The sequence below is a fragment of the Megalops cyprinoides genome, chromosome 25 (assembly GCF_013368585.1).
Source record: "Megalops cyprinoides isolate fMegCyp1 chromosome 25, fMegCyp1.pri, whole genome shotgun sequence".
NCBI classification, from domain to species: domain Eukaryota; kingdom Metazoa; phylum Chordata; class Actinopteri; order Elopiformes; family Megalopidae; genus Megalops; species Megalops cyprinoides.
The window spans coordinates 10,484,374-10,503,235 of NC_050607.1; the positions used below are offsets into that span (position 1 = coordinate 10,484,374).

General features: G+C 47.8%; 1 protein-coding gene across 1 annotated transcript in view; it reads left to right on the top strand.

Annotated features, from left to right (window-relative positions):
- The window catches only part of LOC118771793 (membrane-associated guanylate kinase, WW and PDZ domain-containing protein 2-like), a 153,885-nt gene that overhangs the window by 84,008 nt on the left and 51,015 nt on the right, over nucleotides 1-18,862 (top strand). Inside the window, exons 3-6 of the mRNA XM_036519831.1 lie at nucleotides 7,485-7,604; nucleotides 11,931-12,146; nucleotides 14,399-14,618; nucleotides 16,070-16,149. Of these exons, the coding sequence (XP_036375724.1) occupies nucleotides 7,485-7,604; nucleotides 11,931-12,146; nucleotides 14,399-14,618; nucleotides 16,070-16,149 (636 nt within the window). The remainder of the gene's footprint in view (nucleotides 1-7,484; nucleotides 7,605-11,930; nucleotides 12,147-14,398; nucleotides 14,619-16,069; nucleotides 16,150-18,862) is intronic.

Here is an 18,862-nt window from a genome sequence, read left to right on the forward strand (position 1 = left end):
CGTGGGGAGACATCGCTGTCTCCGCAGCGCCCGTATACCAATGTCAGATTGATGACATCTGAGGCTGTAGGTGAAAACCAAGGACTCCCGTAAACTCTGAAAGCCCTCCCGGATAAACCCCCCCCCCCCCCCGAAATAAAGCTGTCAGGAGCGGAGCTCGTTACCGCCGTGAAGCTCCGGCGCGCCTCTTCTCCTCTTGATTGTGCCCCCGAGTGTGTTCTGCTCAGCAGATGCCGGTCGGCACAGATCAGAGATAAGGCCTCATCAGCAAAGGTTCGTCACTCGGGGGTGGTGGTGAGGAGAAGCAGGAAAGCTTTGGAGGAGATGCGAATCTGCTCGGGGCTCCTCTAAACTCCCCGGTGATTGATTAGTTTTCCCTGGACCGCAAAAGCCGGGGCACACAGGAGAGCCTCTTTCCGGCGCAGCCAATCAAAAAGCCGACAAAGGTTTGGCTGCGCCCGTTTGCTTCACTAAGTTTCTCCGCGTCCCGCTCTCTCTCAGCCAAAACGCCGGCCACATCCCTCTCTCTGCGAGCAGCCGTTATCTCGCAGCGCCTTGAGTAGGTAATTTTTTTTTTTGTTTGTGTGAACAAATAAACAGCCACTGGTCTTGGAGGATGGTGTGCTGTGCTCATTTGTTAAATTGAAACAGAGTGGTGTGCAAGCACCGCGCCGCAGCAAGGAGCCGCTGGTATTTGCATTTTGGGTGAGGTGCCAGGTCTTGGTGCGATTAATCCGTCGTGCTTGGCTGGACTTTACGGTCATTTGTTTTTGGAGAGTTTTGTTTGTTGAAGGCCTTTAGTGTAGCCTTAGAAAAGGAGGCATTCGGTGTTGGCCCAGTCCTCAGTGGTGCCTCATCTGTGAATTATAGAACAATTACAGGTTGTTAATGCATACATTATTCTCCTTTGTGAACGATGTTGCTTTTACACAATGGTAATACATGCATTGTTCTCCTGTATGAATGACATGACATACCTGTTAAAGGTTGTTAATGTGTTACAGGTTTATATGTACATTGTGCCATTGTTGTACTGTGTGAATGACATAGATGTTACAGGTTATTCGTGTGTGTTTTCTCCTCTGTGAATGATATTTGACTCCACTCCAAACATACACATGCGCACACACACACACACACACACACACACACACACACACACACACACACACACACACCTCCACTACTGAGTGATGGGAATTACCAGAGTTTCCAAAGAGCCATACACTCATTGCCATACTGCACACACTGTGAGGGTTTCCTGGAGGCTAGGTATCAATAATTGAAGGGAAACCGTGAGGTGTTCAACATGCAAATTTCAGGGAGGGCACACTATCCATACAACTCTGGGAATGGCAGTGGAGGTTCATCACCATGCCAACAGGATCACAGTCAGTCTGAAACCAGTTCTGCGTTAGGGATGTTTGTAGCAGGAAGGAGCAGGTTAGCACTGGTCTGTGTTAATTCTTTGAGTGAGCAGTGGGAAAGACACAGCCATATAATTGCAGGCTTTTGCAGCCTAACAGCTGAGTGCTGTGCATTCTACTATTGTGCACACTCGTTCTTGAGAACCAGTTAACAGTAACTATTTAGCCAGAGAGACAGAATAGGGAGGATTTCTCCCTGCATAGCTACACGGAGTTGTTTGTTTAACACTCAGAATCAGGGCAATGTTTCAAAAGTCTTTTACTTAATTTTCTTCCACACTTGTTTTCAGAATTTTACACCTGACACATGTGTATGAGTGATATGCTTTGTGAATCTGCTGTGTTTTATTCAGGGATAACCCAGCATTGCTGCAGGCCTGGCTTATGCTGGCTTCAGCCTGGCTAGTCAGGGGCATCTGGGAAATGAACGAGTAAGCAGATGCGGACTGTTCGCTTTGTCCGATGAACAGAAAGTGCAGGCGAAAGCAGGTTCCTTTCGGCTGGCCCGTGAGTCCCCCCCACGCCCCCCACCCCCACTCCCAACCCCGGCGAGGGGGGTGCTGCGAGCGTGAATGCCACCATAATCCGAGCCTTTGAAACGCTGGCCATAGGAAGTCCCGCTGTTTCCTAATTGCCCCGATGGTTAGATTAGTGTAATCACAATGGGCCTTGCTGACATCATCTCTTGCTGTCATAAACAGAAGGATTTCGGGGCTGAAAGGGGCCATGATGAGGGGTCCGCCCCGGGGGATCAGCACTGTCAAAACACCAGCGGCATCCTGGCCCTGCACTCAGGGCTCCATCACATGGGTAACCGGAGATACCCGCCAATTGAATTTTGGCAAATCGTTAGCTCAAATGGACAGTCTTTACAAAAGCAGGAACAGTTGAAGTGCATCTGCAGCGTGTGATTGTGTGTGCTCAGCCTTAATGCAAAGAAGAATGTGAAAGTCACACGCTGTAATTTACATTTATTTCGGGTGAAATGAAAAAAATTACAGTTTATTGCCACAAGTGGTGCCTTTGTCACGGTTCGGTACATTTGAGCATATTTAGACATAAAAACGCAACCTGCTTTATTGGCTGGAAAACTGAAATATCTTCTTTAAACAGACAATGTGTTTATATTGTTTAAATCACAGATAGAGAAGCGAAATGCAGCTGTGCACCAGGCGTGTGGCCTACTTACAGCAGGGTAGAATTGAATTGTTTTTGACTTTATTGTTGCTTTTACCGGAATGCTTATTTTTAAATTGTAGCAAAGAACAAAACCATGCTGTATGTCTGTTGAAAATGGATCATAAGTCCCTGAAATCGTTTTAAACGTAGTATATCAATAATAAATGAAAATTTGGCTAAATGTCTAGCTTGCACAGCTGAGCGTTTACAAGAGCAGACATTTGACATTAGCATTCTCTTTCAGAAACCTGAACATATTTTAACCATTATTAAATGTCATCAGCCATCATGCTGATATTGAAAATATTTTATGTTCTATTATTTGTATTATTATTCTTTTATTGTAGAATCTAGGTAGGGGGATGCTGAAGAGGCAGAGTTTGGTTTATTTCACTACGTTTAATTGAAACCCAGTGATCTATCAGTCACCCTGCTGGCCTCTAACCCTAAAACCTAAACCTAAATCACCTGCAGTGACTTCCTATTGGAAATCACTGCCACCCACCCACTTATGCAGTCATGAAAAAATCTACCTCATTCTAGCAATGTATTCTGCGCACACATTAATATGTCAGCTGGGCCAAATAAAAACAAGAACTGGGTCACAGTTTGCCCACAAGCCGCACGTTCTAACCGTCTGTGTTTAAATCACATCAGATTCTTGTTTTTTGTGGGTCAAAAATGCTGAGAAATAAGAGGTTCAAGGTGTCCAAGGTGTTTCCCTTGATGAATGACAATGAATGCTGTGATGTGATTTTATTAGCACCTGAGAGAGTAAATAGGTTACATTTTCTGAAGCAGCGGCATCACTGTAAACCCAGTGTTTCGCGCGTGTGTGTGTGTGTGTGTGTGTGTGTGTGTGTGTGTGTGTGTGTGTGTGTGTGTGTGTGTGTGCGCGTGTGCGCGTGCGCGTGTGTGTGTGTGTGTGTGTGCGCGTGCGCGCATGTGTCTCTGGCATTTCCCCCCCCCCCTTTATAACAGTGGAAAGTAAACATGGAATTGGAGTGAGCAAGAGCGGAGTATAAAGGCCGGCCTAAGCCCCTCCCCCTGCCTCATCACTGCGGCTGCCGTTGAGATCACGCTACAGTGACACCGGCGCTGTTCTCTGAAGCTCCTCAATAAAGACTAAACGCATCAGATGGGAAGGAGAAAGGCGAGAGCCGAGGGCCGCCGTCTGGTCCTGTCGGCCGGTCCTCCTCGCCCCGGTGCTGATTGACAGCTCGAGTCTTGTAATACGACGCCTGGCTTGCGGCCGCGGGGGGGGGGGGGGGGGGGGGGGGGGGGGGGGGGGGCGCGCAGGACGTTGGCGGAGACGCGGTAAGAAAATGTCCTAAGCAAGAGTGGCACTCAGTGGAGAGCGCAACTCCTTCACCCTTAAAGGATGTGGTCACTGCACTAAAATTAAATCATTTCATGCTTGAGCCAAAGTCATCTGGCCAAGTTTCATCCTGTTCTGTCCACATCCTATTCGGTGATCCTGTTACGAGATAGAGACACACACAGAAATCTCCAAACGTTATACAGAGCTGCAGACATGGATCCCAGATGCTGTCACACATGGTCCCTGACCCTGTTTTTATCCACAGAGTGGTTTCATTGGTTGTCTATGCTCAGAATTACATCCAAGGACAGATAGGTGATTGCACATTGTAAAACCTTAATGATCCAGTAGAGTGCCAAATCTGTACAGGCATTATGATATAAATGCATATCCCATATACAGTAGGAATGCCAGACGGAGCTCTCTTCCTTGTAAATAGAATATTATGGCTAAAGCCCAAGGTCCATGATCAAATCAGAGGTGCTCAGCCTTTTGAGGTAGAATATTGTTACAGAAATGGTCGCCCAACCTTAGTGTTTACTACAGAACACTGTGGCACCGAGGCAATGCCTCAGAAGTGACCCCGCTTCACCTGATGTACTTTGTTAGATGAGAAACAGTGTGGCACAGTCGTTCGGCTACCGGAAACAAATGAGGTGGTCAGGGGTTCAAGTCCCGTAGAGGACGTCGCTATCGGTCTGTCCTGTTATCTGCGCCGTTATTGCATACAGAGTGGACTTCAGAGTAATGCTTTATCTGCTAGGTTAGCGGCTGCTGTACTGGGACTCGCATGGATAGTGAGGGTCATTCGGTGAGTGAATGCTAATCATGTAGGCCCACTCACGGAAAGTGTGTCCTGCTGTCGCTCTCTGACACGGCAGTCCATTATCCACGTGCCTCCGAGTTTAAATACAAGTTGCGATTTCAAATAATTGCCCCCCCCCCCCCTCCCTGCGACACCCACATTACACAGTCCTCTTTCCACCGTCTCCTTTTCCGCGGTAGCTGCGGGGACGTGTACTCAGATTGATCTGCTGTTTTGTTCTCTGGCGCGGCGGGGGATTTGTCTCCATTGTTTCCCCTCTCTGCGGGAGGTTTCAGGTACACGGCGCGTACAGCGCGGGGCTGCGCTTTGCGGCGGCTGCCGCAGACGCGCTGCTCGGGAATCCACTCGGAGCCGGTCTCCAGCGAGCGCTCATTATCCGCGGCGCTCTCAGCCCCTCGCGCCGATTCCTCCACTTAAAGCCTCGACACCTTCTCTTTTCGGCATTTCCTTTTTCTTTCCCAACAGAGGAGGAGAGAAAAAAAAGGCTTCCCATCACACGCCGAATGTGTTTCCTTACGCTAAACAACATGCTATTTCAAAGGACATTGCGTGCTCTGAGGCCTGTCAGAAAAGATATTTCACCCCTCCACTCCCATGCAGCCAGTGCTGGTAATACACAGTGTAATCTAATTATTGTTTGAAAGTCTCACCAGAAAAACTGTACAATGCAACATTGCATATTGGGTATGCTAATCTACGACTGACTAAAAGAACTGAAGTTGCTTCTTCCCGCGAGGTGATGGATAATGTTTGCAAATCATTCTGTATACTAGAAGCTGTTGTCCACATTATGCCTGAGTTTTTTTTTTTTTTGGAAAACCACAAAAATCAAAGCAGGTGGAGACTGTGGAGATGAAGCTGTCTTCATGTATTATGGATGAGGCCCAGCGGACTGTTTGGATTTCTAGAATTAAGTTAGAACCAGGAGTCTGGGGAATGTTCTTTTTTGGATGTTCCTGGCATGGGAAAGAACCGAAACAATGTTCCAGTCTAATTTAGAAACCTCAAAAAAAGTGTTTGGCAGGAGGGTCTTCCTCACACAAAAAGATCAACCGCGGGGATCCGGTTTTGTCATGGAGTTTGCTTTTCCCATTATAGGACTGATTGATCAACAATCGAGGCTCCGGGGTAATGTTGCTAAGCAATTTAATGGTTGTAGTGGATTCATTTTCTTTTCATTACATTATTTCACGCTTGGACAGCCAGGGGCATAGAGAGATGAGCGAGCAAAGCCCAAAATCTGCTCCCGTACGGCGTGTGTCATGGGGCACGTGTCGTCCCTGCTGGGACCAGCCGGAGAGATTTGATTTGCAGCCACCAGAGGTTTGTCAGAGCTGTCACATCTTTCAGCTCCGGCGTGAAGAGTATTGGCAGCCAGCATGGCATTCTCGGCCCTATAGCTTCACCATCACTGGCAAGGTCATATGGCAGAGATGGCACAGTGATGGCACTCGGCACACTCGGCTCTGATTGGCTCAGGTGCATGTGTGGTGCATCCGAGCTTATCTGAGCTTGCCCGCTTTGAAACTAAGCAGACCCGCTATCGGCGCTGTGCTTTCTGGGACAGATTAAGTTACTGAATGCAATAACCTGGCCTCGGAGGGTGTGGCGTCATGTGTCCTGATGTGACGTGTGAGGTAGCCGTGTGTCCTCAGTGTGTGTGCTTTCACTCAAGCTGCCTGTATCCTGGCAGTGTGGAAAATGGGCCCTCTCAGATAACGTATTTACACATTTCAAACGCCTGCATGGGAATATCCCTTCTCAGTCACTGGCAGCATCAATTAGACCAGCGGCTGGAGCTGACAGTATCATAACAGTTTTTTCCTGTAATGCGAAGCATTCAGGAATTCATTTGCACTTAAGTTTTAGATGGTCGCATCCTCAGTGTAAGGCTCTGCTGTCAGTGTAGATATTTCATAATCGTCTGAGAAAAGGCTGTCATTCAAATGATAAATAAATCGCATACGTTGGACTGGCTTGTGACATGCTGACTAAAGTAGCCGGGGATGGTAATGGAGGCACATTCTCTGCCGATTCGCGCATGAGAAGATTGTCTTGATTGAGTGGAGATGTACGGTTGGATCTGAAAGCACATCGCGTGCAGATTCGGTGCATTTCTGGCTCTTTGGTGAGCTTGCATTACGAATATGAAATTCCCTGAGCTGATACACCATGAGTGCTTCAGTCTCCTACCCCACTGTCATTCACAAATACTCTGGAGTGCCCATATCCTCTTATGATTAACCTTGGACAGAAACATCAGTTGGTTCACAAGACTTGGGAGATAGATAGACAGTGGCCCTCAAGCACTGATCTGAGATCAGCTAACTTAATCCTAGTCCCAAAGGCTGCTGTTCTGACTGAAAAATGAGTCAATGTTGAGTGCTTGGGTGTGCTATCTCTGATGGCCCAGTACCACTGTGAGCACTGCGGTATCTTTTGTGTATTTGATCCCCGGGAAGCTGAAGCCACAGATCCAAACCTTCATCCAGTTACTCTTGGTTCATGTTTGCAGTTTTACCCTCTATCCAAAAGCATCCTGTTTAACTTTGTTATGTAACCCTCCGGATTACTGATGTGACTGCTCTTGGATGTGCGTGCTATTTCAGTAAGTTAACATTAACATTGTTTGCAGGTTGATGAAACACGTTGCTGCCTGAGTCTTTAAGATGTGGAGCTCATTGGCAACGTGGTGGTGAACTCTGCCCCCCCCCTCTCCCCTCTGTTCCAGGCACAACGAGGCAGCCCAAGGAAGGGGAGGTCCCAGGGGTGGACTACAACTTTGTGACTGTTGACCGCTTTATGGAACTGGAGAAAAGTGGAGCTTTACTAGAGAGTGGAACATATGAAGGTAAGACAGCCTTTTTACTGGCTGTCATTCTCTTTGCTTTTCTTCATCTGTTTGTGCTTGTATTTGTATGTACCGTAGTCTCCAGTCTCTAAGGCAAAAAAAAATATATATTGTGTGCATGGAATGCATTTGATTCTGATCTTGCTGCATGTCACTGGTATAGGCATTCCCCTATTTCAAGCACTACTCAATGGTGACAGATCTGGGGTATGCAGTGGCAAAGTAATGCCAATCAGCCCTGAAGGGTGGGGACACATGATGTCACATGGGTCATTAGTGGGTGGGGCTCACAACTCCACCTACACCCACCCACCCCAGAAACCAGTAGCCATTGAACACAATGCCTAGTGTCTTCTTGCTAAGAAATCTTGCTTTCTGAGGGCCTTAGATAGACTTAGAAATATCATTAATGGGCATTCATTTACTGTATATATCTGTATATACACTACAGGAATCAACGTGCTGCAGTTTCAAACTGCTGTACTTTGAAACTGTAGTTTGCCACTTTATTTGTCATGCAGTCTATTTCCCTGTGTTTTGTGAGTAAGAGTACAAATACAGGACCAGATTCCATTGCAATTTGTCTAGTGTGTAAAGAACAACCTTATGAGATGTACTTTGTTCTCTGTCTTTGTGAGTCGCTCTGGGTGAGAGCATCTGCTAAACGACAAATGCAAATGAAAGAACAGTTGACAGCCACCAAGTTCACAGTTTTGCCTAGCCGACATCGAAACAAAAGTGCCATTCCCTTAAAGTTGCCGCTCAGAATTTAGGACGAGGCACTTTGCGGTCTGATTGAATCCTGTCCTAAATTATTACCCTTGCCGTGTGAATTATCTCTGCGTTCCGTCACGTCACATGGGTTGACTTTTCAGGCCCGGAGATGTGACAGTTTTATTCCCCGCTGAACGACTGTCGAATGCCTCCTTGTGCCTTAGTTCTTAGTGCTGAGATCTGTGCGTGAAAAAAATGAGGTAAATTATTAACTCTGAGCTGACAGATCGCACTGGTTAAATAGCCCGGAGGCTGCCGTGTGCCGTACCTCATACTGCTGTTAAGACCTAATGGCTCCAGCACCGCTCCAATGCAAACACACTGTGAGCCCGTGGCACAACCTCACGGTTCGGCTTTCAGATGCTTATCTAATACAGTCATCCCCCATTGACCGATATTCAGCCTCATTGAAGAGAGATGCACCGAAGCCATGCCACCTTCCCGCTGGGCCAGACGTCACACCCGCCTGTCATTTCTTTTTTTTTTTTGGGAGGAATAAATCACAGACAGCGAATTTAACGGTCGGCTGCGGAAAGCGCTGTCAGATTTTTTTTTTTTTTTTTCTTCCTCCGATTTGTTCTGTGCATCAGTTGCCCGGGAAGGAATTTCACAGAGTGGAGGCCTCTTTCTGGGTGACTGCGTCGCAATCATTTACCTTTTAATTCGTAATGCACATTACAGAGAGAGAGAGAAAGAGAGGGAGAGGCAGAGGTTAGCAGTACAGACTTGAAATGATACCGTGATATATCTATGCCTTCAGGACGATGTTGATATCCTATGTGAAATTGTGAAATTCTGTTTTTATTCTTTTACTTAAACTGAAGGTGGGCTGAAAACTGAGTCATCAAAGGTGACATTAAATAGGAGCACCTCACCTCACAAAGAAAATCACATTCAAAATCAGATGCAAGCGACGTGTGTTTTCAACCCTTTCAATAAAAGGTTCTTTCAGAAAAGAACAGAAACAGAATAAAAGACCAGCACAGTAAGCGTAAGGCTGCAGCAGCGGTATATGCTTTATCATGCCGTCCCTGTCAGCTTCTTTTTTCTTTGTGGTTTTCTTTTGATTGCAAGACAGACCTGTCAGCTGTGGCGGAGAGGTGGCCAGTAACAACGTGGCCATCGGGGCTGATTGCAGCATCAGATGGCGGACATATGGCAGGAACCCACCGATACCGCGGGGCGAATTTCCATTCTCCGAACAAAAGCGTTTTAAAATCGCTGACGGTTTTCGATAGCACCGTGTGGGGGGTGTTTTTTGTGTCTGTTAGACGAGCGTTTAAACTCTGTGCCTGATACATCTAGTCAGCATGTTAGGATTGCATGCCTCACTTTGAGTGAACACCACACGAATGCACATGTCATCTTGTATTTGCCAAGACATTTATTACCTGCTGGCAAACATGTACCTATTTATTCTTCACGTTTTATATGTTGTTTTAGATGTAGAATTGACAAAATTCAGTTGATTTAGGGGCAGCGTCTCCTACACTGCAACGTTTGATTGAAGCAGAAATGGATAAATGTTTGATGTGTTTTGAGGTAAACAAATATGTCCCATATAGTTGGGCTGAGTGTAATGGCCAAACTCATCCAGCTAGTTCTTGCAGCGGCAACATGATTATTCTTCATCACTCAGACTTGGATCAATGCAGACATAAATGACAAGGACTTTGCCACTGGTCAGAGCTCAGCCAATTTAGTGTCCAGAACGTAGAAAGTGTTCATTTGGAGTAAGAGTTTGCCCGTATTGTCAGTATGGAATTCATCCTCCATTATCTAGAAGTAATTTGGAATAGTTTCAGTCCGAGGTGGCTTCTGGTTGTTTGGCACAGCGTACGTTACTGCAGATCCGTGTTTAATGGACATGTTGAGTTTTGGAAAAATCTCACTGGATGTCCATATTTCATGTCTCGGTGTGCATCTGTTGTGCAAACGCTCTGGCTGAAGCGTAGAATCCCTGGCACATTAATCGGACGCTTCCAGGCTTCTCTGCCGCTGGTTCACGCCGAGCCGCATCTCCGGCGTCGCCGCGAACATTAGAATGCCTCCCCAGTGTTTGTGCTCTTTGATCACGGCGCCACCGTTTACTGTAAACACAGAGGCGCGTGTCATGTAAACAGACGCAGTTGACTGTCTCTGAGCAGAGCGCGCTCCCCCCCTCGTCTTTCCTGGAGGCACCGGCGAGGGCTGTGAGGTTGGGGGTGGGGGGTGCATCGAGAGAGGTGTGAAAGTGCCCACACAGCGCCCGAGGGCTCAGAGATAACCGGAAAACGCCTCGGCATGCTGGGACTTGGCTGGTCCGGCCAGGGGGACCTGGCAGTGGCCGCCCATCGCTCACCAGGCTGGCCGATGTGTCCAGGAAACAAAACACTAACGTGGCATTCGCTGTCTGATGGCTGCTTTTCTCAAGGGTGAACTAAAAATGTCACTTGAAGGTCTGCCGCACGAGTGATCTGCACTTGTCCACACACTGACACAAAGAAAACACTGCCGCTGGAGTTTGGGTTGGGGCCTAAGAGGTGTTCCTTTTCTGGGTGCTTAAAGAAAGACAGCAGTCAGAAATTGAACTTCTGTGATACATTTTGTGATTGGCATCAAGCATTTAATAATCAGTTGATCATTCTGAACCATATTCTTCAAGCCCAGCGGGCATATCACCAGCTGCAGTTTTCTCCTAGAGTGAGTGGAGGAGCACAAATGACTGTCAATAGAAGCGGCTTTATCTTTGAATAGCGCCCTGATTGCTTAAGAACACCGAGACTCACACAGTAAAACCTCTAGAGAGTGTTATCACTGTGCGGTTTGTGCCTAGCGACAGTGTAACGGAGTGAAAAGCAAGATCTGGTCCTTCAGTGTCATCCTCCATTGGAGGGGTTTGTAAGCACCATGTCAAGACTCATTTTAGTTTTGTTTTATTTGCTCAAGACTGGATTCTGAATGTTCAGTTGTCCATGTAAGTAGTTATCCAGAGTTATCCTTCATGTGGAAAAGTGTGTGTGTGTGGGGGGGGGTTTGTGGTTCACATTTAAGAGGTGGGGAGCTGTTAGGTGTATTGTGGTGGGTGTTCAATGTGTGTGTGTGTGTGTGTGTGTGAGTGCACAAATATGTGTTTGTGAGGTGGGTGTGATGTTACAGTTATGGGTTGTGGAGCCATGCCATGATTGTAACCATCATGCACCTGCTACAGATGAATAATGCCTCCAGCAACCCCCCATTAGATTACACAATCAAATACACTCTGCAGGTGCTCATCACAGCCTGTCTCACACCCAGCGCATGTTTGAAAAATTCATTTCCCTTTCCGAAAGAGATTATTTCATTTCACTTTCAAATGAATGCTTGCCCCGCGCGTTCCCCGGCGAGCTTCTGCGCTTTGATGTCAACTTTCCGGGGGGACAGAACAACTAATCAGCCAAACGCGTTACGCAAAACCGAGTATCGATAAACACAGACGGAATAAAACAAAAGAACGCTGGTCGTGTGACATGGCTGCTCGTCCTGCTCCCCGGTTCTGACTGCTTGCCCCCCCTGTGCCCTGTGTGTGTGTAGATAACTATTACGGCACGCCCAAGCCTCCTGCAGAGCCCACACCACTGCTGCTAAATGTAGCGGAGCAGCTCCTGCCCGGCGCCCGACCCAGCTCCGAGGGGAAGAGGAAACGCAACAAGTCCGTCAGCAACATGGAGAGGGCCAGCATCGAGCCCCCCGAGGAGGAGGAGGAGGAGAGGCCCGTCGTCAACGGCAACGGCGTCGCCATCACCCCAGGTGAGGGCAGAGACCTGCTATGTCCAACGACCGCCCTGTGCTGTGTACTGACAAGACCGTGTCATAGCAATGTTATCACGACAGCAGGTGAGCTGGACGGAGTTGCTCAGGGTTGCACCATGGCAACAATCTCATGTCAGGTCAGTGTCATAGCAACTGTCTCATGTCTGGTCAGCAGCATGGCAACAATCTCATGTTAGGTCAACAACATGGGAACAGTCCCACGTCAGGTCAATGTCATAGCAACCGTCTCATGTCAGGTCAACAGCATGGCAGCAGCCTCATGTCAGGTTAACAGAATAGCAGCGGCCATGTTTCAGGGCAGCAGTTTGCTGTCTACGCCTCATAGTGGGGGGACTGCATGCAGGAAGTTGTGGGTCATGAGAGCGTGACACCCTAGTTTTACACAATAATCATTCATCCAGCTGCAGACTGTCATTCAGTTAATCTAATCATGAAAACAATCTTGTAACAAGACTTGCAGGGTGGCAGTGTAGCATAGCGGCAAGTAGCAGGACTTGTGACCGAAAGGTTACTGGTCTGATTCCCTGCTGGGGCATTACGGTTGCACCTTTGGTCAAGGTCCTTAACCCAGAATTGTCTCAGTAAATATCCAGCTGTATAAATGGGTTACATGTAAAAAATTGTAACCTACAGTATGTAGTTGCTCTGGGTAAGAGCATCTGCTAAATGCCAATAATGAAATGTAATGTAACAAGTATGACAGGGGAGAATTTATATACAGCCTTTAACCCAAACAGTACTACTAGAGTCTGGAGTTTTGTCCCCATTTACTACAATGTGATTAATTAATTCCACGGCAAAAAGAATTGCTTTTATTTTGAAGGGTTGCTTCTCTTTATATAGGTGTTGATAGTATTTTTGTTCGCTGATGCCATGGCGACCAGAACACGGAGAGTGGATGGAACAGCGATAGGAGACATGCTGCACCTCAAATCACTCCGCTGTCTCTCCGCATAACACACCACACACTCCTCTCCACATCACACGCAGCCACAGTAATGAGAGGAGCAAACCGCGGGCTCGTTAAATTAAACACGGGTCTCACTTTTTTTTCTTTTCTTTTTAGGTCTGTGTGCAGTCAAGATTTCAGTCTCAATTTGCAGACCTTGGAGACAGTCTCAGGAACCTTAAAAGCTGACAGCAGGACTAGTGAAAGCCAGACTTCAGTTAAATTTGAAGCAGACTTTGGCATCTGCAGTGTCTCGCATGCCGTAACATTCGTTTGGCTAACCTTTTTATTTTGAGATGATTCTTTTTTTTTTTTTATATCCAGTAACTTGAGGGTCACAGAGTCTGGCTGTCTGTCAGGCAAGTGTTTCCCAGACGGTGGGCTGGGACTCGACCGCGGGCCGCAAAACATTGCAAAACGAGTTGTGGGATGAGCGTGTGAAAAACAAAAGGGATACAGCACAAATTATACGTGGAGCTGATGCCAAAACCGCTGTTCGCAACGACAGTGCTTTGTATAATGTGTCACTAGCTGGGGATTTATTTGCAAGTATTTGCCAGTTCAATTTGTTTCAGAATAGCTGCGGATGGCTGGCACCTCCTCTCATCTCTCACCAGGGTATCAGTGCTGCATGCAGTGTGCCATTTGTACTTGGAGGGTCACAAAATGAGCTCCAGTGCTGTAGGGAGGTCACAGAACAAAAGGCTTGGGCAGCAAGTGGGTTTAGCGCACGTTCTAGCGTATTCTCTCCCCCTCTGCGGGTAGGGTTGTGCTGTAAACTAAAGTGTCTCTCAGTTCAGCACTGTGGCCTAATGCCAGAGCATCATTAGCATCAAAATGGTGTGGCAGTGTGGTGTAGTTGTAAGGGGCAGGGCTTGTAACCAAAAAGTTGCCGGTTCGATTCCCCACTGCTGGCACTGCTGCTGTACCCTTTGGCAAGATACTTAACCCACGAATGGATCAGTAAATATCTAGCGATGTAAATGTATAACAAGCAAAAATAAACTGTAACCTATGTAAATTGCTCTGGGTAAGAGCGTCTGCTAAATGACAATAATGTTATGAAATGTAAAATAAAAATGCGTTTTAGACCAATGAACATACAGTATCACCAGGATAAAGACTGCAATTCTAATGATCTTTTAGTGCCCCTGACTCTGTGGGCATTTTGCATCCACTAGGGTATAGTCACTGAGGCTGTCTGAGCGTAGAGGTTGGGATTGTAATGAGTTGCGTAATTTGAGGGTCAGCTCTGACTCACCCCTCCTTGCCTCCCCAGAGTCCAGCGAGCAGGAAGACAAAAGCACCGACGCCTCGGGCGAAATCGCCCCCCAGCCCTGCCCGGCCGAAACCGCCACCTTCACCCCCACAGAGGCCGCCAACGAGGAGGGGGAGCCCCCGAAATCGCCCCCTAAACCTGAGGAGAACGATGAACTGGGACCACTGCCAGACAACTGGGAGATGGCCTACACCGAAAAGGGAGAGGTTTACTTCATCGAGTAAGTATGACTTTAAACAGAGAGAGAATTGAATTGAATTGAGCTGAGCTGAACTTAACTGAACAAAACTGAACTGAATTGAACTGAACTGATTACTTCACTGAGCTTACAGTATCTGATTGTTTTTGCCTTTACTGGGAATGACGGTAAATTGCTAAACTCAGCTGAATACTGTGTAAAACAAATCATCCATGTAAGGCGTCTTGGACAAGAGCATCAGACAAATGAGCGGGGGAAAAAATGTTTGGCCGTTAAATGCAGGCAGATACAGACGTGCACGTATTCAATCTCGCCCTCAGCCAATAAATGTAGCCTAAGTAATTAGTCTGTGTTCACTGACACATACTCAGCACCATCAATACTGTTCGCAGCTTTGTGTGCATGCTAAAACACTATGTACAGACCCATGTGCTGTAGAGTTTGACTGGTTTCTGCAGGACCCCCCAGCAAGCTGGCGTCCGCTGCAGGAAATATTAAAAAACGGTGTTCCTGTTAAAGCCAATTCTCCTCCAGGCCGGATAATCAGAATGAGGGCTGCGTCCAGCTCTGTGGAGCGGGCGCGGCAGCGGCGATGACACTGAAGAAGACGAAGCTGGGAAGATATAGACGTGCCTGTCAGGGAGCCAGCGGCGCGTTGTCTTGATGTACTCCCTCCGCCGCGGGGAAATCGTAATTCCCAGGAGCGGCCGGCTCTCCGTCTGCTTCTGGGGCGAACGGAGGCTCGTCACGTCGCCGAGCGAGCCGCCCAACTCGTATCGCTTGTTTGTTCGCCAAAACTTGCAGCAGCGTTTAAGTTTTTGGGGGGTTTCATAAGCGGAGATTTCCTGTGATCCACCTTTAGATGAGGGCAGTCTGTTTAGCAGGGGTCCTGAGAGAGAGGGAGAGAGAGACATCAGTCAGACCTTGATGAAGCGCTGGCCATGGGGGCCGTCTCCCGTGGGATTCTGGGAAATTTCACCCTCTGGTCCCCAACAGTGCAGCAACGCACATCCACCCCCCCCCCCCCCCCCCAACTGCCACTGCTCGGCCATCGTCCTAGAGGGAGGGCGCTGTATCCTCAAATGAGCTCAACCCGGTAGATACACTGAAGTTTCCTTGGCGTTCCCCTCTCACTGATCTCAGGCCAGCTTCTGCCCATTGCTGCGCTGAGTCTGCCAAATGGACAGCTGTTCGCCTGCATCACTCCCACACCTCTCTCCCGCTAATTACAAGCAGAAAGCAAATCAAAGGGATCGATCGCCGCTCTCTTAACCTGCACATTTTTTTTTCCCATTTCAGGGCCGTTGCTGGAGAGACTTTTTTTTGTTGTTTTTGTTAAATTTTGCACTCGCTGCAAAGCTCTGCTCTCTCTCTCTCTCTCTCTCTCTCTCTCTCTCTCTCTCTCTCTCTCTCTCTCTCTCTCTCTCTCTCTCTCTCTCTCACACACTCTTACTCTCTCCCTCTCTCTGTAGTCACAATACCAAGACGACGTCGTGGCTGGACCCGAGGCTTGCGAAGAAGGCAAAGCCCCCAGAAGAATGCAAAGAGGATGGTGAGTTCTCCCTGGAGCAGCTCTGTGGGTCAACGCTGAGCGACTGCGTTGGTTCTCTGAGCTCTGCTTCTGTGAGGGACTGATGGATTACTGTGTTGGCTTTCTGTGCTGGTTTACTGTGCTGGTTCTCTGTGAAGGAGCTTTGTGGTTTGGTGTTCAGTGATTGTGTTGATTCTGGTCCCTGTTTGGCGATTCTCTTTGTTCTCTGTGATTTAGACCCATGGGTTGTCGTTCGGTGATTGTGCTGGCTCTGGTTGCTGTTTGGCGATTGTCTTGATCCTCTGTGTGGTAGATCTGTACGTTGCATTGAGTTTATCGGGCTGAACTCAAGCCTTGTCATCGATTTGTGCTGTGTAAATTGCGTAGAAGAAAGGAACGTAATATTTGTCTCATTTCAGGTGATTGTTTTAAGTGCTTGGCGATGTGAGATTTTAATAACATCTTCCTGCTGGCTCACACTGATTCATGTAGCGGGTGAGTTGATTGTGCATCGAGAAATAGACCGATAGAAGAGGCGCTCACAGACTATATGAGATATGAGCCTTCATTTGGCCGGGCTGTCAGCCTGCCGAAACCACACGCTCATATCTTTCTCATATCAGACTGCTATGAGAGAGACAGGCCTGAGCTGACACTCAAAGTGTTACTGAGGCAGCCGTCATGCGCCTGGAATTTACGTACATCAAGTACATACAAGTGGGGCGGTATGCTGGACCTCCTAATGCGTGCCACACCTACCCAGATTGTGGCCCGCTTGTGCCTGCGCAGAATGAATGGAGAAAGAGACGGTGAGGTGGAGGAAGAGGAGGACAGAAAAACGGAGTCATCAGTCTTAAAGAGACATGAAATGGGCATTTGGCTCGATGTATCGACAGTCTCCGTGCAGTCGAAAGCGCTGGGGAGCTGTAGCCGTGTGTGTGTGGAAAGCAGCTCGGGGGCTGTTTAACCATCCTGTAGTGAGTGAAGCAATAATCAGTGAGGGAGAATAATAATAGTAATAATTGTGATAATAACGGCCCTTCTTGAAGGCTGGGGGTTGGAGTGACCCCCCGCCACAGCGTGATTGGCTCCCCAGGGGACGTCGTCTCCTTGTGTTGTTTACTGATTGGCCGGAGCTGCAGGGAGGGCCGCTGGGAGCTCTGCCCCAGCTGTGATGAGAGCCAACAGGATTACAGGGTGCGGCCACACCAGGAGCATGTGTGATCACAGCCCTCTAAGAGGAGGTGTGCCAGACAGCCAGCTGAGACAAACACACACACACACACACACACACACACACACACACACACAAGCCAATTCTCCTCTCAGGAAGAAGGAGAGGGAAAGAGGAGAAAAAAGGAGTAAACCTAGGTTTCACTTGACTCAAGCACATGCACGCCTGCACATGGACACAGGCCTGTGTATGTGGGTATCTTTGTGTTTCATACAGTGCCTGGTAATGATGGTTCTCTCCAGTCTGTGGCTGGGCTGGGTTCTTTAATGTGTAATGTACCTGCATGTGTGTGTGTGTGTGCTCGTGCACATATGCATATGTGCACAAGCACATATACATGAGTGCACATGTGCATATACATGAATGTGTTAGTGTGTATTTTTGTGGATGTGAGTGTGTGTGAGTGTGTGTGTGTGTGTGTGTGTTCTAGCACACACTTGAGAGGCATGTCAGTGCGCTTTCAGCGTGCACTCACTGCAGCCGAGCGCTCGAGTTGCATAATTCTGTCCGATGTCTCTTTTCATTGACGACTAAAGGCAGAAAAATAGGACAGGCCTCATATCAAAGAGAAAGTCCCTCGCTTTCAGCTCTTGTGTTTTCTCATCTTCAAAGCCTGCTGAGCTCTCTGTTTTAAAGAGCTGGCTTCTGGGTTGTGGTTAAATATGACTTCTTCTCTCTAAACCTGTCTGCTCTTCCCATCAAGCCTCTGCAGAGAACCAAAGAAAAACCACTCTCATCCGGAACCAGGACAAGGAAATTACACCCATTTTTTTGGCTTGACACCCATGTTTGGGCACATTTATAATCGTAACATTTTTTTTTTTTTTATCTTTTCTACCTGGATTCTTGCTGCCAGGAAGCATTTGACTAGCTCCAGTCAGGATTTAAACACACAAGCTTCCTGTTCAGTGCTCGAATCCAGCAGACTGAGGTTCAGCTGCAACAGTTGTTTTCAAAACCCCTTCCTCCAGAAGCGTTGCAGCCTTGGTTTGGTGACTTTGCATTCAGTGCAGTCTCCAGTCCAGAGTCCCGTTTAAGACCTGCTGCCATCTTAATAGTGCGTCATTAAAGCTAAGACGCTCTGGATCTTCCTTGTTCAATTCTGCATGTGCACTGGGACTCTGCACAGCCCAGAAGTCCTCATCAGTCCTACACGCTATTGCAGGTCACTGCTCCAGTCTCTGAAGTCTTTCCCAGGAAATATTAGGGCTAGTTTTTCATACCGCTGTAAAGAAACGCATTTGCATCGCTCTCATCGTCAAAAGAACATTGTCATCAGAGGATCGCATTCGTCTCGCTTCGGCGCCCAGGTGTGAGCTTAGAGAGTGTGACACAACTGGCAAATACAAATTGAAAGAAAAAGAAATGCATTAAGAAAATACTAGAACTAGCAGGTAGGATCCATGAACCGATTGGATGGACGTGTCTTTGAATCGGACCGGTCGGAGAACCGAAGGTAACGATCGGAGAACAGGCTGCGTAGAGCTGCCGTAGCGATGT